Here is a 20,848-nt window from a genome sequence, read left to right on the forward strand (position 1 = left end):
GCATGGGCTGCCATCTCTTGAAATCTCAAAAACAATGCAGTGGGTTTCTGATCTATTTCCCATCCTCTGAAGGGTTTATGCTTCTGACATTTCTGGCGAGCGTGAAGTCATTGTGCAAGGCTCTCCTTTTATAGCAAAGGCATAGCAATGCTAACAGATTTATGTACAGTCTCAGTTGTGCTCAGTTGAGCAGTTCATTTCCCAGGGGGTTGAGTGCCACCTACGCTTGAGGAGCAAGGACGCAATCTATATCACAGTTTTCATTTTATCAGACCAACACAGGCATCGTATTCATTATTGATTATTAAAAAAAGAATCCTCCTCCGGTCAAGATATCCCCTCTCATTTGCGTGCAGTTTTTTTTTTTTTTTTTGGCCTGAAACCTTCATCTGTATTCAGCAGACCGATTGCCGATTACTCGCGCATCTTTTTAAAAAATCCCCCGAGTTGAAAGTACCCACCATTGTGAGTGGCTCTTACAGAGAGGATGTAAAAGTACTCGACAGATAAAACAGAAACCCGAAGAGTGTCTAAACAATGTTCAGTTATCTCTTCACATCTGTACCTTCCATTTTCTGCTTCTGCAAATGTACGAAGCTGGCGGTATACTCAGTAAGAAGAAAGAACTTCAGGATTGAGAACCACCGGCGAACATGTCCACGAACACCGTTGTCGGTATACTCAGTGAGAACACCGCATCATTTAATGTCACTCCACACCACTAGGGGGCGCCGAATAATTACGTGGAAGCTATTAACCGGGGCTGGAATCTCGCCCAGACCTCCGTCTCGTGGCTACGCCATGGATGTTGTGATAGAAAAATTATGCTTAAGAAACAGTAAATGGAACATTACAAATGTACCTCTCACCCCTCCCTTAATTGCTTCATGCAATCAGGGAACTATGCGAGACACGCCTATGAAGTGTTAGAAGCTTATAAAAGAGAAGAATCTCTAGTGTTCAGAGAGCCTTCACGCAGAAACTGTTTTTTCTCTGTATGAACTCTTCTATTTGGCCAAATAAACATTTGAACTGAATACTGTGTGAAAGTCTATTTGACTCTTTTCACCGAACTTGGAGATCTAGAGAATTTCCACCACAATGTATAAGGAGAAGGGCTATGCGAGATGACAACACAAAACAACAATGGCGGCGGTGATAGAAGCACAAATGCGACAGAGACAGAGAGAAGAGCTTAAAGTTTATCTAGCTGTGCAAAAGAAGAAAAAAAGGCGAAGGAGATGGTACATTCGCCCTGTAAATCAGAGTAGGATGGAGAATGGAGAGTTTTGTCTGTACATTCGGCAAATGCGAAGTTTAGACGAGGAGGTCCACTTCTCTTATTTCCAAATGTGTGCTAGGCGTTTTGACTTGCTGAAACGAGTAGCACCATTCATGAAACATGCGGGAACTCACAGAAATCCCATCTCTACAGAAGAGATATTGGCGTTGGCTGTCCATACATTAGCATGTGAAGTCTGCCCTCTGAAATCTCTACCGTGACATAACCAACCATGTGATATTTGGACCAATAGCTGAGAGGGGGAGGTCGGAGAACGAGGAAGACATCTTATAAAAGTTCTCCCTGGAGGCCGTCGCACACTGCATCGTGAGAACACGCAACACCGCATGTTTTTGTTCTTCAGTTGTTCTCATTTGCGTCTTTTTGCTCAAAAAGTTCTACTTCTTACTAAGTAAAACCGCCTCCTTAAGCCATTATTCAGCTCCCTGCGGGACAGCAAAGGGGACACACGGTAGAATAAGTGCGTCTTGCTCTCACAGCGCTGAGGCATTCAGTGTGCAAAATGGCCGCCAGCTTGGAGGTGAGTGCTCTGGAGGAGAGCTGTCCGTTCAGCTGCAGCGCCCCGAGAGACGGCTGCTCACCCATTCCAAATGAGGGACAAAAAAAGGAGGGAAAAAATTGATTTATCCACCTAATCACACAAGCCTTATTTTCTCAGACTAGAACTCCAGTGCATCAAAGGAAAATATGTAACCCTTGACAACAGCAGTAATTTTTACTCTAAAATGAGTGAAAATTAAAGTTATTAGTGAATGGAGGGCTCACTGTACTGTTATTGATGTTCACCAAAAAGACCGCAAAGGCCAGATGAAGCCCGTGACTCCGGATTCCTGTCCGGAATGATCCAGATTCTGACCGGTCCACAGCCTCAGCTCTCTGATCCTCTCCAGACCTTCACATTGCCAGAGCCAGGCACTGATTACCACATTTCCAGACCATATGCACACTCGTGGGGGCGAGGGGGGGGGGCACTCTTACAGTTAAACTAATAATGCCTCTGTTGGTCTCACATTTTACATGCCACCATAGCTACCCCAACAATAAATATGTTTGTAAAAAATGTTTTAAATAAAGGGTCCAGAAGAATGTTCAGAACACAAGGAAAATAACTGATGAACAATTGAGGTTTGGGCTTTAAATAGATATGAGCTTCAAGGAAAACATTTCATCATATTCCCCTATTTCCATGTAAATAAAACATCTAGATATAATACTACTGCTACTACTACTACTAATAATAATAATAATAATAAAAGTAGCAGTAGCTTTTTGCCAATGAACACAACATATGTATCATACACGACAGAGTCTCAGAGATCTGGAGAAATATGATCGAGATTCAAAGCTTGTTTTAACCTACCCGTAAAAATAAAAAAATGTGTTCCTTATGGATTAAATTTGTCTCAGTGTTCTATGAATAACCAAGGATGACATAAGAGGCAGAAAGAGTGTAGACACAATCTTTGCAGTTTAGCGCTTGACACCAGCAGAAATATTTGGCATATCAAGCTCCCACGAAATCTGCAGCCCTTGTGAGACTGACTTAAAAATATCAGCATAACCTTTATTCCTGGGTTTACTGCTTTATAGAAGCAGTACCCCTGGTACTTTTTAGTGGCTCAGTTAATAAAAGTGCTTATGCAGACTGCACAGAACTGACAGTACATAGTACAAAGAGACATAATTGGTGAGAAATTAATGAGGAAAGGCCTCCTTTAATTATTAATACATATGGCATGGGGGTATAGACACTATTCCGTTGGTGAGCCATTAGCAAAGATGCTGTGCTGTGGGTTTTTCAGGAGCCTTGTGACCTCTGCGCAGACAGAGCGCTGAACATTATCACCTCGTTCTCTATTGGCTAATGATCATAGCCACCCAGCTTCCTTTCATGATCAGAAAATTGTGTTAGTGGCATGTCTGTGTGAGCCTCGTATAACTGACTGGAATGATTAAACAACTTGCAGCCAATGGTAGAAATCGATCTCTTAAATGTGACGGCGTAGTGAAGTCATTTTGAATTAATCAGCCTCTGACTTTTTTGTGACCTCAAACTCTCCCTTGACTTGTGTGATCGTGCCACAATATGTATATTGCATCGCAGTTTTAGTTTATACTAACCACAATCAAATTTTTTAAAATGAATTTTTTCTCATACACTTACAAGCACAGTGCGTTTTGTCCTAAAAAGTTCGTGAATATTTCTAGTACAGGTCAGTTTAGTACAGGTCAATTTTTTATCAGTTGCGGGAACTGCTAAACACAATTAAACACCAGATGTAAAACAACTGCTGTACAGTACTTGTGTGTGTTTGGATGGTCCCCTAAATTAGATCCCCTAAATTAGACGTGGGCCACAAAACAACTGATCTTGCGCAGCTGGCGAGGTCAAGCGCAGAATCAAACCACTTCACCAGTCACGTCTCTCAGCCTCCTCTGCAGCAGGCCCCTCTCAGATAAGTGTCAAGCGCTTGCTGTGCCAAACCTCAACGCGCAAGAGGAGACCGTAGCTTTCCATAATAAGCAGGCAATCACGTCCAGCGCATGGAGACGACTGCTCACCGCAATCTGAGATATGAATCATCCTTTTGTCTTTTGTCTACCTCGTGAGAATGTGTCATTTGTCGTTTAATCATGGCTTGGCTTGTGATTTATTTATTTATTTATTTTTTAAAAATAATTTTTTAGAATATAATTCTTGCATTTATTATTTTAAGCCATTTCTTGGAAAGGCGCCTGTTTTTTTTTTTAGGTCCGCTGATGTTTCCAGTGCCAAATGGTCCTTAAAACGGAGATCAGATATTCTTTTTATTGTTTACGCAGTCGAATAGTGTTGATTTGAGTGGAAATACGCTGCATTGGGAGTTTGTTTGGAATGACGTCTGGAAATTTGGCTTTCAATAAAGCAAATAAAGTGTTCCTTTATTGCTTTTGAAGCTAGGATGCTTGACATTGAGCTTTCATTCTTTTTGTACAGCTAGCTTGCTTTTTTCATACATACTGTTTTTCTTGTGTGCTATTTTCTGCCTCCTAACTTTTGACAGCATTGCTTAATTTTGAAAAGCTTTTTTTAAGTGCTTTTTCCTCTTCCTCCCTAGTTAGGAATGTCCGGTCAGGTCAAGTTTACGCTCCGGTACTTACTGTAGTTGCTGTGTCAGGAGAGCATAGACAACGAGCGTGTCTTCTCCTCCTAAGCACGTGATATCATCCACCACTTTGTTTCACAACACAGTTTTCAAGTTGGGCTCACACACACACACACACACACACACACACACACACACAAGTCAGAGGAAGATGCTTCATATGCAGCACAGAAGACCGGCTAGCAGGCTCCCTCTCAATTGGTGGAGGCTGCTGGTGTGTGACCACACACTACCATCTTGCCTGGGCGGTGCTAGTGCATATTGTGTTTCGTTCTGTGGGGCTACTAGCCACAGTTGGCTCTGGCATGGTCTGGATTTGCTACCAGACCAAGGGGCCTATCCGTACACTAGTGTAATACCTTAACAGGATGATTATCCACCCAGCAGACCGTGCTTTGCTCAATATTGGTCAATTGTTGATTATTATTCACTCAGCTTGTAAATGTAAGCGAAATACCATCCATTGCCTTTTGTCAGGTATGGGTGCCAACTGTCAGTACCCTATCGCAGCATTCAAGTCAACATACATACAACCTTTATTATGCGTTGCATAATGTTTAGGACAAAGATGTTTTTTTTTTTTTCTTTTTTAAAGATTTGCAATCAAAAAGTGAGCATTCTCAGTTTTTATTTAAGGGTATTAATATACACTTTGGTTTCACTCTATAGAAATTACAGATACATAGCCCCTCAGCTGCATTTCAAGACAACATAGTGTTTGGGACATATCAATGTTATGTAAATTAAAGCAGTCTTGTTTAATACTTTGTCGCATATCCTTTGTATGGAATGACTCCTTGAAGCCTGCGACCCATAGAAAACAGAAGGTGCTGAGTATCTTCTCCAAGTGAAGCTCTGTCGGGCCTGTGTTGCAGCCATCTTCAGCTCCTGCTTGTTTCTCAGTTTTCTCTTCAGCATGTGAAATGTACAATGTTTGGGACTGTTACCCAATTTTGTGCGGGCTGATTTTTTTTATTTCTCTCCACGCAATATCGCAGTCACTCAGCATTCCCACACTGCGATTACCTGCAGTCGGTAGTTTCAGAGTCATGTTGTACTTTCACTCAAACTGCAACGTCTTGCAGGATTTTCCGGGATAAATTCTACCTTTCATGCAGAGAAACCCTAGTGAGACAGCGATACAGGTGTTGAATGTCATCTTCTTTTTAACCCCTCCATATTGGTTGCAATATTGGTCCACGGTAATAGCCTCAGTTAGAATCAATACTTGTAAACGTGTAGAGGAACATTACAGCAGTTTCTGCAGCATATTGTCAAGTCTGTGTGGTCTTGTCTTTAAAAAAAAATAATTGTTACCTTACACCTGATTGGATACTGACATTAGCTGCACAGAATGCATTTTGCGTAATGTTCTTATAGGGCGAGCGTGATTGGTTTTAATCCAATTTCTGTCTAGTAACAATCAAATGAAATGCATGCCATCAAAAGTTTGTCAGATACTTTTTGTCGGCAGTCTCCCGAAGTTTCCATTCCAAGTTTTTCTCCCTCTGGATAGATGAGAGGCTATAAAATGCCTTAGAAGTCTCGAATGTTGTGTCCATTGTCTTGTCTATCTGAAAGCCAGGCCAGGATACCAAGGGAAAATCTTGGTCTTTGAAGATGCTGAACAAAGGGGAACCTATAAAATTCTAGGACGATAGCCTCCTCTTTTTCATTACAAGACGCAGTTGTATGTGTGTGTGCGTACGTGCATTTGGGAGGCAGTGAGAGCAAGGAAGTCAGAGAGGTAGGGAGTCCAAGAGAAGAAGTAGAGAGGCAGGAAGTTAAGCAGGAAGTTAGGCAGGTAGTTTGGCTGTTAGTTTGGCAGGCAGTTAGGCAGGTAGTTTGGCAGGTGGTGTCAGTACAGCAATTTGACTCTATACCCATGAGGGAATCTGGGGACAAGCACGATATAGATTTTTGTAGCTAGTAGCTATGGAAACTGTAACCGTTGTTCTGGTAGTATGTTGACAATTCCAGGTTCCTACTTTCTCAAAAATATGCATTCTCCATCTGACATTTCAGTTCAGGGAATAAGTTCTGTTTATCCTTTGCCTGCCAAGGGTGCCGGACATATTTCAGAAATAGGGAATCCAAACAGAAAAATACGATACTCCTGATTCCCACTTTTTAATTACTCAAAAAGGGACTACAATGCTTTCTACTACTGTATATGTCCATGAAGCAATGGCATTTCCCCCACATTTTTATAGTCCTTACAAAGTGCTTTAACATGCCATTGTCAATTTAAAGACTTTTTTTAAATGTCTTCATCCACTCTTTTGTTTTTCCCCCAACAAAATATTCATATATACACTCACATGAAAAGGCTTTCATAAAATTCATCCTTGCATTTATTTTCTTTATCAATAAAGTGTGCTCTTCTGCATTTTCTAGGTCCATAAACAGGGTTTTTCTGAGCTAATCTGGGAGGCTGATAAAACGGACAAAATTAGTGATTCCCAATTAGCATATGAGCAAGGTCATTCGCAAAGCTGAAAAACGATGACGACATGCATATTAAGCATCCACACACCTGTGCAGGAGAAAAAGATCAGAAAGTAATGGGATTTAATGCAATAATGGCTCTACTGATATTCAGTTGCATCTTGTCAGGATAAGGATGGAATTCTATAGTTTTGCAGCATCATGATTTGTACATATTGAATGCATACAATAAAATTTTGATTAAAAAAAAATGGGCCTCATTTACAAAACCTTTCTTAAATGATTCTTACTTTTGTTCTTAAAAATCTTCTTATGAAAAACCAATATGGAATTCATGACGCATGTGCAGACCTTTGTTTTTGTACATATCCCAGGTGTATGAGATGACGAATTCTGACTGATTGTAAATTTAATGTGCAATCATGTTCATGAGATTAGCATAAGGAAACAGCCATGAAAAAAATACAGATAATAAAAAAAAATGATGAATGCTGAAATGTTTGTGCAAACATTCTTACACACAGTTTGACAAAATATGATTGTACGCATGTTTTGTAAATGAAGCCCATTGTCTCTGTACTATTGTTAAATAATACAATGTGGAAAGATGAACAGTGTTTACTATAACGGAAGGGAAGGAAAAAATAAAACTGTGATGCCAAAGATAGAAGGTCACTGATAAGATTATCAGATCAAGGGTTATGTCATATGAAAGAACCTCCCATCCTCTTCAGTTATTAAATACAGTCTATGGGAACATCTGTTCAAAAACAGGAAATTAAGTATTTTTTACTTATTCTTCTGGAGTTACAGCTTGACACCTGTGTTGCTGCATACTGCCATCAACAGGGTAGGATGAGCATTAGACAGAAATATGTTGTGCTAAAATTATTTCCGGAACCATACTGTACAGTTTGAGTGAAATATATGAAAGAAATGGGATCATATGGGCTCTACAAGGTGCTGCTTTAAACATTGTATGATGTAAATATACGGGAATAATTATAGTGAAATTCAATTTTGATGGTTGTCCTATGATGATCAATAAGCAATAAGTTGGTTAAATAATGGAACCCTCCTCTACTGTAATGTTATGAGCTGAAGGTCTGAAGGAAAGAATATTTGATGTAAATGCACAGTTAACCAGTGACCAAATAACTTGTGTAAGGACACATAGTCCATAAAGTCGTATTTAAATAGTCTTGCCATACTTTTCAGTGTCCATAAGGATGTTTGCCGATGAGTATTTTATAAGAGCAATGTGGAACGTATCCCCATGTCAGCAATATTATAAAGGCTTGGAGTTTTGTGAGGCAGGACGTGAAGGAGTGTTGCCAACTTTGCTGTGCTAATATTTAACATAGGTTAACATAGGTTTAACATAGGTTAAAAAACACAGCTTCTCATTCCACATTGCTTTAGTCATTATTCATTTCTGTAAAAAAAAAAAAAAGTATTTGAAAGAACTGCAGTAACAAAAATTGTGTGATAGCTCATGCCCGACCTTAACTGGGGATGTCTCACAATTGTTGATAGTTTGGACACCTTTTGAAATGTAAATTTCTCCCTAAGTGCATTGATATTAATGGTAACCGTGTCCTATGAGTGTGTCAGAGGTAGTCTGTGAGTACACGTTAAGTGCTGTAACCATCAAAGGGAAAGCTTGCATTGCATGGTGGCGAACATCAACAAGCGTAACATAACCATCTGCATTTCATCCTGTTGGTGACTAACGGCTGGCTTCTTAAACTTGCTGAAGCTATTATAAACTTCACTGAAGTGATTCTACCATTTATAATCAATCAAGCCTCCTTAAACAATATCTCATTGCGAAAGTCTAATCTTTATAACAAATGTATTGTGGGTTTTGAAGACCTAAAAATTGGAAGGCTGATGGGTTCTGTTGAAATGACCTGCTAATAAGAGAACGTCAATAAATTTCCCTCACTGGGCATACATCACCGGCAAACCTTAAAGGCCGCGAATGAATAATACTTTTGTGAGAGCTTTTTGACAGGAAGCCAAAACCCTTGCCTGGATTCAATCAGAATTTATCCTTAACTTTTTGACTCCCTAATAAATTAAAGCCTTTGTTTTTCTCCTTCACAAATAATCCAAACTGAACTGTGCTTGTGTAGGAAAAGCCTTGCATTTAATGGTGAGTTGAAAGTGCCGAGTGGAATCTAGGCTGTTGCCTTTGATCTGGGTTGGTTTCTAGGTGGACAGATGCATGATGTAGCATATAATCAAGCCTTTCACAATAATTGTGATTTATACCAAAAAAAAAAACATTTACTTTGATGGTAGGAATGCACACTCTCCCTCATATTAAGTTATTTTGTGATAAATAAAGCAGCCACACCAGCTAGCCTACCATAAAGCCTTAAAGCACTGTTGAGGATTTATTATTTATTTTTATTTATTTTTCTTGACGCTCAGTGTAAAAAATTCCAAACAACATTGGAGAGCTTTATCACACTTTGATGTGTTCTCAAAGTATGTGGTCTCTTGGGGAAAAAACTGACATGAACAGCTTATGCCAGTGGCTGTTTTCTGTTTATAATGTGAAAGGAATAATTTATTGGATCCATCAAAATGTCTCTTTCAGAACTGACTGGGTGCAAGGGCAAGCTTGCTGCATATTTTGTTGTTTTTTCATTGCTTTCCATTGTTGAATGCAAAATTTCCTTGACTTGCTTCCACAGATGTCTGTTGAACAGTGGAGTTCTGTAGCTCGTTCGTATTCTTGAATGGATATGGATTCCCAAGCAGTCAGTTTAAGATGGACAAACAAATTTTAGAACCAAAAGACTATGAACTTGTTTATGAACAAAAAAACCTCCTGGAAAGCAAACGAGGAGTACGCCCCCGCAGGGTGTTACCAGGAATCATAGCAATTATGAGTGCGTTAGTTAAAGATGTAATTGCAGAGCTGTTCCACTCGCTGAGCTCTGGGCTGATACCGAGGTTTTAAACTGGACGCGAGCTGCAGCGGCTAACTGGTGAAGCGAGATCAGCAGGGGTGTGAAATGACAGTGGTTTGGAGCGCACAGTTAGGAGGGGTTGCAGGTGTTTTTTTATACAAGGTGTAAAATCAGACCTGAAAATGTCAGACAAATGCTGGAGGACCTTGAAATGAAATGAGTTTTCTGAAAGAAGCTGGGGAGGCCTGTGACATTGCATTACATTTATTTGGCGGACGCTTTTATCCAAAGCGACGTCCAACAAGTGCATACCAAAGGTCATTGGAACAACTACAAAACACAGGTTCGATAAGGTGCAATACTAATTTTGTAACAGTTATTCATAGCCAAGAACACACAAAAGTCCAGTTCACACAGTGAACATTACTCTGACCTAACCTGTGCTAAGTCGAACTAGGGGGCAGTACAAGCTGCAACAGCAGGACGATGGTACAGAGTACAGCAAGTTCTGGAATGGAGGTACATGTAGCATGAGTGGCACAAAAGAGGGTTATTTAGGTGAAACGATCCGCAGAGTTGTGTAATGCTGCTCTGATTTTCGTGTGTGCCTTCCTTCCTGTGTTGTGCTCAGACGGCCCAGACGGTCCTGCTGGTGGTCACCGCCTTCCTGATCTGCTGGATGCCCCATCACATCATCGCCATGTGGGTGGAGTTCGGCCGGTTCCCGCTGAACGACGCCTCCTTCGCCTTCCGCCTCCTCTCGCACTGCCTGGCCTACGGCAACTCCTGCGTCAACCCCATCCTCTACGCCTTCCTGTCGGAGAACTTCCGCAAGGCCTGCCAGCAGGTCTTCGCCTGCCGCCTCCTCTTCCCGCCGCCGCCGGCGGAGAAGGTGGTGCGCATCCGCATGGAGAACTTCTCCACCACGCACTCCACCACCAACTTGTGAACGGCGGGGCAAGTCTGGTGACTCCTGGTGAGGACTGCTGAAGAGCTGCATTACATTACATTGCAGGCGTTTAGCAGACGCTCTTATCCAGAGCGATATATACTGAAGCAATGCAGGTTACAGTAAGTACCTTGCTTGGTTAAGTACCGTTAGACCAACTCCTTAGCCATTATACAACACTGCCGCCCAGATACATTTACAAGTGATATGTTTCTGCTTTGTAAACCTACTTAAATGGGAGGGAAATATACACTGTTGTTCTTGTTTGAAAAACTTAACAAACGAATGAGTTGTTTTATGTGTACAACACCTTTTTTTTGCCATGTTATTTTAGTCAGATACAAACCAAAAAAACTCATGAGTAAATGTGTTGAGAATTCAACCAGTTTGTATTTTACTTTCAAAGGGCCTTTTCAATCAATTTGCACATTCTCCCAGGCTGCCTTCTGCACCAAGATGTTCAACTCTTCTTCTGCATTGAAAGGTCCAGGTAAAAAAATGTTTGATTGATTAAATTCCAAACAACAACTGCACTGTACCTGGAACTCCTATGCCAAACAAGAAAATGATAGAGAGGGGGGTATAAATTGCCCTGATAATTGCCCTGATCATATCCCTATGGCACCAATAGTTGGCTTTATACATTTTTGATTTGTAACTTACCATAATCAGCACCTGGATATCTATCTATATATATATATATATATATGTACATATATATATATGTTTAAGGATGAAAGGGTGTTGGTTCATGATGTAAATGTGCTGGGTTGTGCCCCAAGACGATGACTCAAAACACAAGTAAATCAACTACATAATGGTTTAAACAGAAGAAAATGAATATTTTCTTTTGAGATGTTGCGGCCTGAAGAAGGCTGTTCAAGAAATCCAAGAAATATCAATGAACTGAAGCAGTTTTGTAAGGAGGGATGGTCTAAAATTAATCCTAACCATTGTGCAAGTCTGATCGGCAGCAATAAGGAACATTTGGTGGAGATTATTGCAGCTAAAGAGGTCCTACCAGTTACTAGATACAAGGGTCCACATACTTTTCTATCCAGAACTATGAATGTTTAGGCACTATGTTCAATAAAGACATGAAATGTGCAATTTATGGTGTGTTATTAGTTTAAGCAGAATGTGTTTGTGTATTATTGTGACTTAAATGAAGATCAGACCACATTTAATGCGCAATCAATGCAGAAATCCAGGTAAACCTTTCCTTGCCACTATACTTTATGTTTACAAGTCTTTTTGACAATACTGAGGCAAACAGCCCTTCAGTTCAAATACAAACACTTACAAATACTCCAGAGAATTAGGAATGAAATGTAAAAAATAAGGAAAAAAATGTTATAGAGAATTAAATGCACCTCTTCAACGAGAATATGTTTAACGGAACAGTCTTAGAGAGAGACCTGGAATATATTATTTACAGTGGAACAGTGGAATTTTACATGTTTTTCAGTGCTTTCAGAGTAAAATAATAGTGTAAATTTTAAATTTATCCCAAAAAAAGATGGTGAGGCAATAATGTAGACCAAAATTTAAAGTTTATCCCTTCCTAAAAAATCAGTTTCACGTAACAACATTTTGAACTCTGAAAGAAATTTAGGAATATATAAAGGAAACATGGTGGGGGACTTGCTTTATGGAAACCAGACTCTGAAGCAGTAGCAGTTGTGTAATATTCGTGCCAATGTCAGCGTATACAGATGTATCCAGGTTAAAGTATTTTTTTTCTTGCACACTGTGTTCTGAGCGAGTGTATTAGTCAACTGTGTATTAGTGGGTTAGCAGATGAGAAGGTTGGTTGGTGACCACCAGTTAGGATTGCCTCCCTCAGGATTATTGTTTATCAGGCTTCTGTGAAAAATCGTCTTCAGGTCAGTTGAGAACAGGACAGTACGCTAGCACCTGAATGAGGCCTGAGAACTGATTGGAGATGGATAGTACAGTGCACCTCTTGAATACTCAAGGGGCGTAGGGCATGACAACCAGTCAGGAAAAGTTGACTTAAAAATGAACCATGCCTCTGTATTCAAATGTGATGTGTGTGCATAACTTCTCCCACTGAGGGGGTTCGCTGCTTACATTTTGCCTCGAGTGTATCTCCTGTTTGAATCTGTACTTTGTCAAATTAGGCTCTCTGTCAGTGTTTTTGGCGCTTTTACCTATGCTTATGCTTCAGTGTGTGAATGCTTATACGATAGCTTAACATGTTGATTGATTTATCTTAATACTGCTATTTTAAACAATCACCCACATACATATACACTTCAGTAAAACAACAAATGCTAGATTGAATCGACTGTGGTCCTGGCAGATCGTATCCTAGTTTTCCAGCTCTGTTTCAGCCACAAAGGAGAATTTATTTGAGGTGTACCCCTGCTCAGTTCAGACAGTAGTAGTTGAATCAAGCCTTTAGGGTTTATACGTCATGAGCAAACCTACATGGAACATGACTGGGAATCTCTGTCCTGAATGAAACTGGTGTTAAATATGCACAGCTTTAGGGGGCAACCAAAGTTCTGCAGTGCAAGAGGTGCTGTTGGATTTTATTGTTATTATTATTATTATTATTATTATTATTATTATTATTATTTTTACCCCATACAGTCAAAGGTCTTAATTATATAACTGGGTCCATAAGCTATATTTTATGCAGGTGATCCAGTGCTCAAGTTAGGATACTCATTTTAAGGAGTGGTGAAAATCTGGCAGTTTGTGGCATTCCAGAGCCCGGTGTCACCACCTCTGCAATCCATGTTACTCCAACCACCCTGCACCGCCAGCCCTCCTCTTTCGCTCTAGACCGCCTGCACCGGAAAATACAGTGCAGAAGTCGCACTTGTGCATCAGTCATCTCTTTTTCATTTAAGATAAATTCAGATAATCACACAGAAAATCACGCTGAAATGAAAGCATAAAGCCCACTTTATTTACTAAAATGGCCAGAAATATTCACATTATTGCCAATGCAAATATGGTTTTGACCTTTTGCATTTGCAAAAATGACCTTGCAGTAGTTCTGCTATCTTATTAATACTATAAAACTGCAAATGAAGAATTTTATAATGGTTGTGACACTGTAAACTTGAAGGTTTATGTCATAAAATGGAGTTATGAGCTGTTTAATTGTATGTTACTTGCAATGTAAAAGGCAAACGTTGTCAAGCTTGTAAAAATGGTGTATTAAACGTTAACTTGATTTGTGCCCGTGCGTGTCCTGTTCCTGCTCTTAATTGCTGCAAAGATGCATAAATCTTTACTATTAATAAGTTTAATTCTTCTGATATCCTGACAAGTCACTGTTCCGAGTGGTCATTGAAGGTCATCAGTGACCAGTAAGCAGGTCAGAGGTGTGAGAGAGAGGTTCCCTCATATGGTACATCTTGCATCGAAAACTTTGAAAGGTTTTGACAGTGTTGCTTCTGAGGTCTGCAAAATGCAGACAACACTGGACTTTTATAATAAAAGAGAACTGTTATTCGGCTGGAAAAAAAAAACTGTGTTAAAGAATCGCAGGAAATGTAGAACAAGAGGAGAAAGAAGAAAAGTGTCTTAGGACTGAAGATCAAGATTTTATAAATAAAGGAAAACATCAGTTCAAAAGTTTAACTGACTGGATATCAAGGGAATGGAACAAACCCTGGTCTTATGGATTAAACAGCAAACCTTGGTTTTGTTTTGTTCATTGTTGGAATTTTTGTATATTTTAGTTTATATACTACCCATTTATTGAACTTCATACGCATTGAAGTAATCCAGGTTACGACTGCAGCGACATTCCCCTACCTGTGACTTCCCCTGGTGAACTACGCCATAGTCCAACATTATAAACTATATTAATCATTGCATTTTATTTAACCAGGAAGGTTGGCTGTGTCATTTCTAATTTATAGTTAATATCGGGAACAAGGTCTGGTAGGTAATAAATTCAAAGGGATCTGTAGTCAATAAACTTTGAGGGGGACGCTAGGACTGAGAGAACCAGTGGGAATGTGACCGAGAGGGAATTTGACCCGACAGTTAACACTCCCTTTCTGTTTCTAGTGGCGTTTAATTGACCTCCATAATTTAGAATATTGGCTTAACGTCTCATTTGAAAGATGTGGTCTCCTTCTACGGTGTCAACGTCACTCTGCAGTAGGACTGAGACACTGAGGCGTTTCCCTTGGTCCAGAAAATGGCTGGTCCACCAACATCACTTTTAATCTGGTTCCCAGGAGGTCTCCCAAGCCCGGCCATCTGGCAGTGGTTGGTTATGGGACGGTACTCTCTGGCTTATAATTAATTTGTCCTCCCTTATTTCTGCAGCCTTCCACAATGAAATAGGGACCCTGTGGAGGAATGCCATTATTTCAGTAAAGCATCGGGGTTTCCCTCACTGGTCAACAGTTATTCAATATGGATGCTCACTAAATGGGGGCTTCCTGGTGTGTATGAGATATTGTAATTTCAGGGCTGCTGGGTATTACTTGTTAAGCTACTGCTCCAGGGCATTTCCACAGTAAATTCTTCAGTGTTAAATTAACTACTTATGGTCGCTGTTGGACTCGCATGTTAGAGCTGAATTAACACCGGACATTTACTGCGTGCCAGTGCCGATTGTGGCCAGTAGCCACTGCGGCGCGATGTAAAATTGTTTTTTACCGTCAGTCTGGGATGTTTCTGCAGTCAGGATGACCGCACCTCATCACGCACCAGACACCTCCAGCGGTGGATCAGATGCCCGCGAGTTCGTCTGCTGCGCCGCGTATGAGGCGTCTTCCTCCGACTGATGCCAGAGCGAGTCCGTCGCACGAACAGCGATGTGATACGCGTGAGTTGACGTCGCGCACGCGCGCGCGCTTCGGAGTAGATCGCACTGGTTGTCTGTGCTCTCCCGTACTGCTGCTGCGTGAACACTATTCGATATTCTGAACTGACGAGCAGAAGGGGAGGAAGTATGAAAACGATGGTGGTATACAGTAGCTTACACAATGCCAAAAATGTGCAGATCCCTGTTCGTGTTATTCAAGCCAGCAAACCTTTCTCACTGAGATGCAGGAAATTACAGTTGTAGGCTAGCTGGATTGTGGTAACTGTTAGTATTTTTTTTAATGGCCTCAGAAATGTTAATCATGACCTCTGAATTATTGCTGTGTATGCCAATACTTTGCTATTTAATTCAATGAACTGCTCATTATGAACTGATTTAGATAATTACTGTTTATAAAATTTCTTTGTATTCCTTTTATATCAATGTAATGAGAGGTTTCCTGTACAGAAGGAATAGTTCTGGGCAGGGTGTGAAATTGCTTGCCCCTCTAGAAAGAGCATACACTCTGAAGTTTATACTTCTCTAAAAAAATACAAAATCGTGGCTTCTGGTTGACTTTGAGTTGGATTTGTTTATTTGTATTTTCTCTCCACGGGAGAGAAATGAAAGGTTGAAATGAGAGGTGTACAAGAAAATTTTGTTCCATCAACGGGGTTCTTTCTCCTTACCCATCGAGACGCCGTCTGCTTCGACCAAAAATTGGCCGAAACTACAGATTACTTTGTGATTTCAGGCATATGAATCACTGCCTGGTTCATTTTCCTGAACTCACAAAGTAATATAAAAATGGGCCATTGAAAGAAGTCGTGCAAAGTCGGAGAAATCCACAGGCATGGCTCAGAATTTAAAAATACACTATGAGAGCATAGCGTACTAAGTAGATTCTATTTTAAAATAGTGACTTACATTAAGTGTACTTTTGGTCTAATTAGCTTTTGAAGGTGTTCAATATTTACACAAAATGTCTCCTTTAACGAAAGATTCCCAAAGATTTAAGATTTATTAAAGCTGTTTTGAAACCTTTACAATACCAAACATTACATTTGCTTCCCACAACCAGCAATATCTTTTGTTGATAATACCGATTAATTATTAAGTTTATGTCTTTTATTATTATTATTGCATTACAGGCATTTAGCAGACGCTCTTATCCAGAGCGACTTACACAACTTTTTGCATAGCATTTTACATTGTATCCATTTATACAGCTGGATATATACTGAAGCAATGCAGGTTAAGTACCTTGCTCAAGGGTACAACGGCAGTGTCCTACCCGGGAATCGAACCTGCGACCTTTCGGTTACAAGCCCAGTTCCTTACCCACTGTGCTACACTCCGTCCTGTCTTATTGGTATGCTCTGTCTAATACATTTTTTAAATAAATGTTTTCAGTGAATATCTGATAAATAAATAAATAAATACAACCAAAACTGTATTTCACAGCTCAATACAGAATGTTGAAAGGTTAGACTGTTTTCGTGTTGATGTATAGGTTCTTGTGCAAAACGAATTCCCTTCAAGGCAATAATGGTTTCATTCATTCAATATGTCTCACCTTTTATAAGCATTTTCAGTGAATGTATGGCCTGTTATAAATGGGCTCCTTCGTGTTCGTGACAGTGAACAGAGCCCTCTCTTTTGAGTAACATAATTGTGTTTCTGCTTCACAGAAATCCATCAGTCAATCACTTCTTTCACAACCAGAGAGCTCGTAATAAAATATAAATGCCATATATTTTCACAAACAAAAGGAAGGGAAAAAATACCCTATCCTGTGACTGTTCCTTCAGACGTGGATGCCTTCCAGAAAATTTCTTAAGCTCTGAGCAGGATAATGATCACTCCTGCTTCAAAATACAGAGGTGCGGATAACTGATATTGATTGACATCACCAAAACCTGTAATTTAAGCTTTATACAGGGAGAGTGGTGAAGGCCGCCATTGTTGCTCCATCTCCCTATCCTTAGTTTTTTTTTTAAATGACATCATCTAATGACCCGGTTGTCATGGTAACTAAGATTGCCTGCTGAGCAGATTTGGAAAGGGATGGGTTTCTGTCACTGAGGTCATAACTTTACTGGGTCTCTGTCATAGCAGCGCCAGTTAACGCCCAGCACACAGTACGGGTTGCACTCAGGGGCGTGCTCTACGACTAAGATGTCCGACCTTCTGTATTAATTTACACACTCTCTAGGTTCCCCCTGTGTGGTCTTTGGCGCTGCGTGGCCTTCTCTTCCCAGGTCCTCTCAGGTTTTAACCGTTTTACACCGGAATAAATAACTGTTTAAAAAAAGTGGACTTGCACTTGTCAACACAGTGTGACAGTACGCTGTAGGAGGATGTTATTGTTTGATGTCTTCCAGGTTTTTCTCGTCTACGGTCTCTGGTACGTAAGCCGCGAGCCAGGTGCTGGATATCCCATTACTCATTACTTTAAGTGCCTTTGGAAAACATGGATTACGACTCATTCCTATGCAGCGTGTATTTTAGCGTCAGGAGTGCACTTTGGGTAAGTCTGGCTACGCGAGCTAACGCGAGCTGCCACGCGCTCCAGATGGAAGGTTTAATTTTATCCCGCTCATCCAACGGCTGTACATTGGAGCTTTACTTCCTTATCTGAAGCTTACTGTGACTTGCCCGCTGTTGTATGTGTACACTACGCGAGCTCATTTAAAGTGCCTTTCGTTTCCCTCGTCACTGTCCCTCGCTACGGTTTTCAAGTAGTGGCTGTCCTCCATCGAATAATCAAGGCGTAACAGTTTAATACCATCATATGTGAGTTCTATCTGGAAAATTTTCTTGTTTGGAAACAGTCGGGGCATTAAAACAACCAGAGGACTGGAAAGCAGGCTTGGTGCAATGGATACCATATGCAGGCACACAGCAGTGCTGCTTGTAGGGGTTCAAAATGTCTGAAATGAATTATGCTTTTGTGCATGTGTCTTGGCAGGGGTTCCTTATGTGAGGGAATAAATGAACAAACAAAGGCCTTCATGGCCACCTGAAAGTACAAACAGAATGACAAGAAAGGCTTGCCAAATCGAATCATGATTAACAGCGTCTTTTGGCATGTTTTAGGAAAACTTTTGGTGGGTGAAATTTATCTGGTCAGATAAATAGGCTACAGTAAATAAAGGTCAGTCATCCAGTTGCCATGATTTTGTAAACATACGATGGTAGGACTGCCATAACATTAGATGCCTCTCTGAGCCCAGTCTGAATGCTCATGCTTTGCAAGTAAATGTGATAGATTCCCTTTGCATAAATTAACTAAAGGCTCTTAGATATAGTGCATCTGTTGCTTAACGCCAAAATGCTGATAACAGGTAAGTAGGTAGTATGGCAACTAGATTTCATACGTAAGTGCATGTCTTTACAGCTCAATCCAAAAGGTTGACTGTGACCCAAAGTGTCTTTAGCTTTCTCCTTCTTTTTCTCCATCTTCCTTTGTTTTCTGCACACCTGCTGTATGTTCTTTTTAGCTTGGCTCCTACCTTTCTTGGTACGCCATTGAAAACATAGCTTTATCTAAAAAAACAACATGGCCTGTGATTTGACTGGAGCAATAGAGCGTAGTGTGCTGCATGATGGATTCAGATGCGACGCACAGCGCCTCTTTTCAGCGTGCTTCCTGAGGTGAAGATTTTTGCCTCGATAAAGGTGGTGTTTCAAGCACAGGCAACCACACCTGGAGGATGATGCGCTAGTGGATCAGAAGGCTGCTGCCTCTTCAGACTGCACTTTCTGGGATTGCGACCTCCATACGACCCTTCAGCGCACTTCTGCGTCTGAGAGGAAGTGGATGGCCCAGATGAGGGAGGGAACATTAGCCCTTTCCTCAGATTTATCTTTCTTCACAAATCCACCCAGCGCATGGCAATGAAGTCCTTGCTTGGGTAAAACAGGTTAATTGGCTCCATTTTCTCGGAATCACGTACACTGATGCAAGAACACTTTAAACAATTTGCATTGCTGGCGAGTTTGTGGCTGGATTTCACTGAATCCACTGATTGCCACTGATTTTGGAGAGCTCTCCATATACAGTACCTGAGATGCATTACTGCAAAGATTTCTTCGCACTTAAGGACATGAGGAAGCATTCGCGGGAGCATTTACTGTCAATCATTAAAAAAATTAAGGTTCTCCTAAAGGATTTTTTTTTCAGATATGAGCACAAATAGCTTCCTTTGTAAACAGTGACATCAAAGCAATCTGTGTGTGATGTGGCAGGAACATGGTGCGTCTGCTTCCTTTTTTTAAAAATACATTATTGGAAAGGAAGCAGTGACCAGCTTAAAGAAGCGAAAATATAAAACATGCAGTAATTAACAATATGAGGTACCAAACCACATGCCGGATGCTCTTGTTGACAAACATGCCAGGTATGTACATGTTTTTTTTTTTCTTCTCGCGTGTCTCATGTGTCTCATCCCATTTAACATATTATGCTTGGGTCAGTTGAGCTAGCCACATTAGCTAAAGTGTGAGCAGATACTGCCAGGTCACTTGATAACATTTTTCTGCAAACATCTGTGATGCATACTGTAATACTACTGTCTATTCTCTACAGTACTAAGAGACAGCATTATTTCTTTTTTTGGTATCCAGAATCCAAACATGGGTTGAGTTCCCTTATCAAACATTCCTATGAGATGTAAGCCAATTCCCACCGTGTGTATATGCAAAATCATAACACATCTCTTTTTTTAAATAATAATAATAATAATAATAATAATAATAATAATAATAAATTACGTGGTCAGTAAATGGAGGAAGGACATTTCATTATAGAGTGTGTGATTTTCCTTTTGGCATGTCAATATTGCCCTGAACCCCAGGATCTGAAAACAAATTGTGATGTTGCTCTGGATTGCAAGTATGTGTTATACATGTTATATGTAATATTAAGGCAGAGGCAGATGTATGTGGTTTTTCAAACATCAATCATGCAGCTGTACCCGAGACTACAGTTATTTTGTCCCCAGTTTTGACCAATATTCCAGGCACACTTATCAAAAGAGTCTTCAAATCACTATTTAAATTCTACTTTAAAGCTTTCAAACCCCATTGGTCGCTCTTTCAAGTCCAAAGGAAGGCTTGAAGCGATCAGGATGGCATTGACCTTTTAAGAGGTCAACTCTGTAAACAGCACACTATGTCTTACACAACCCTGCGATTCCTTGTGCAAATGAACCAATGAAAAATGGAGACACTGAAGCTTTTACTGGGAGAACCAGATTTTGTATGCATTTG

At 40.4% G+C, this 20,848-nt stretch overlaps 1 protein-coding gene across 7 annotated transcripts in view; it reads left to right on the top strand.

Moving 5' to 3' along the window:
* The window catches only part of LOC135241925 (galanin receptor type 1-like), a 28,021-nt gene extending 10,454 nt beyond the window's left edge, over positions 1 to 17,567 (top strand). For 2 of the 7 annotated variants that reach the window (XM_064312714.1, XM_064312712.1), the window contains exon 3: positions 10,453 to 13,987. In XM_064312714.1, the coding sequence (XP_064168784.1) occupies positions 10,453 to 10,770 (318 nt within the window). In that variant the 3' untranslated portion in view covers positions 10,771 to 13,987. Of the gene's footprint in view, positions 1 to 10,452; positions 13,988 to 15,432 lie in introns of those variants that run through there. The other 5 variants (XR_010326170.1, XR_010326171.1, XR_010326168.1 and 2 more) reach the window with 5 other exon arrangements.
* Positions 17,568 to 20,848: the final 3,281 nt, after the last annotated feature.

This window comes from Anguilla rostrata, chromosome 16 (assembly GCF_018555375.3).
Source record: "Anguilla rostrata isolate EN2019 chromosome 16, ASM1855537v3, whole genome shotgun sequence".
NCBI classification, from domain to species: domain Eukaryota; kingdom Metazoa; phylum Chordata; class Actinopteri; order Anguilliformes; family Anguillidae; genus Anguilla; species Anguilla rostrata.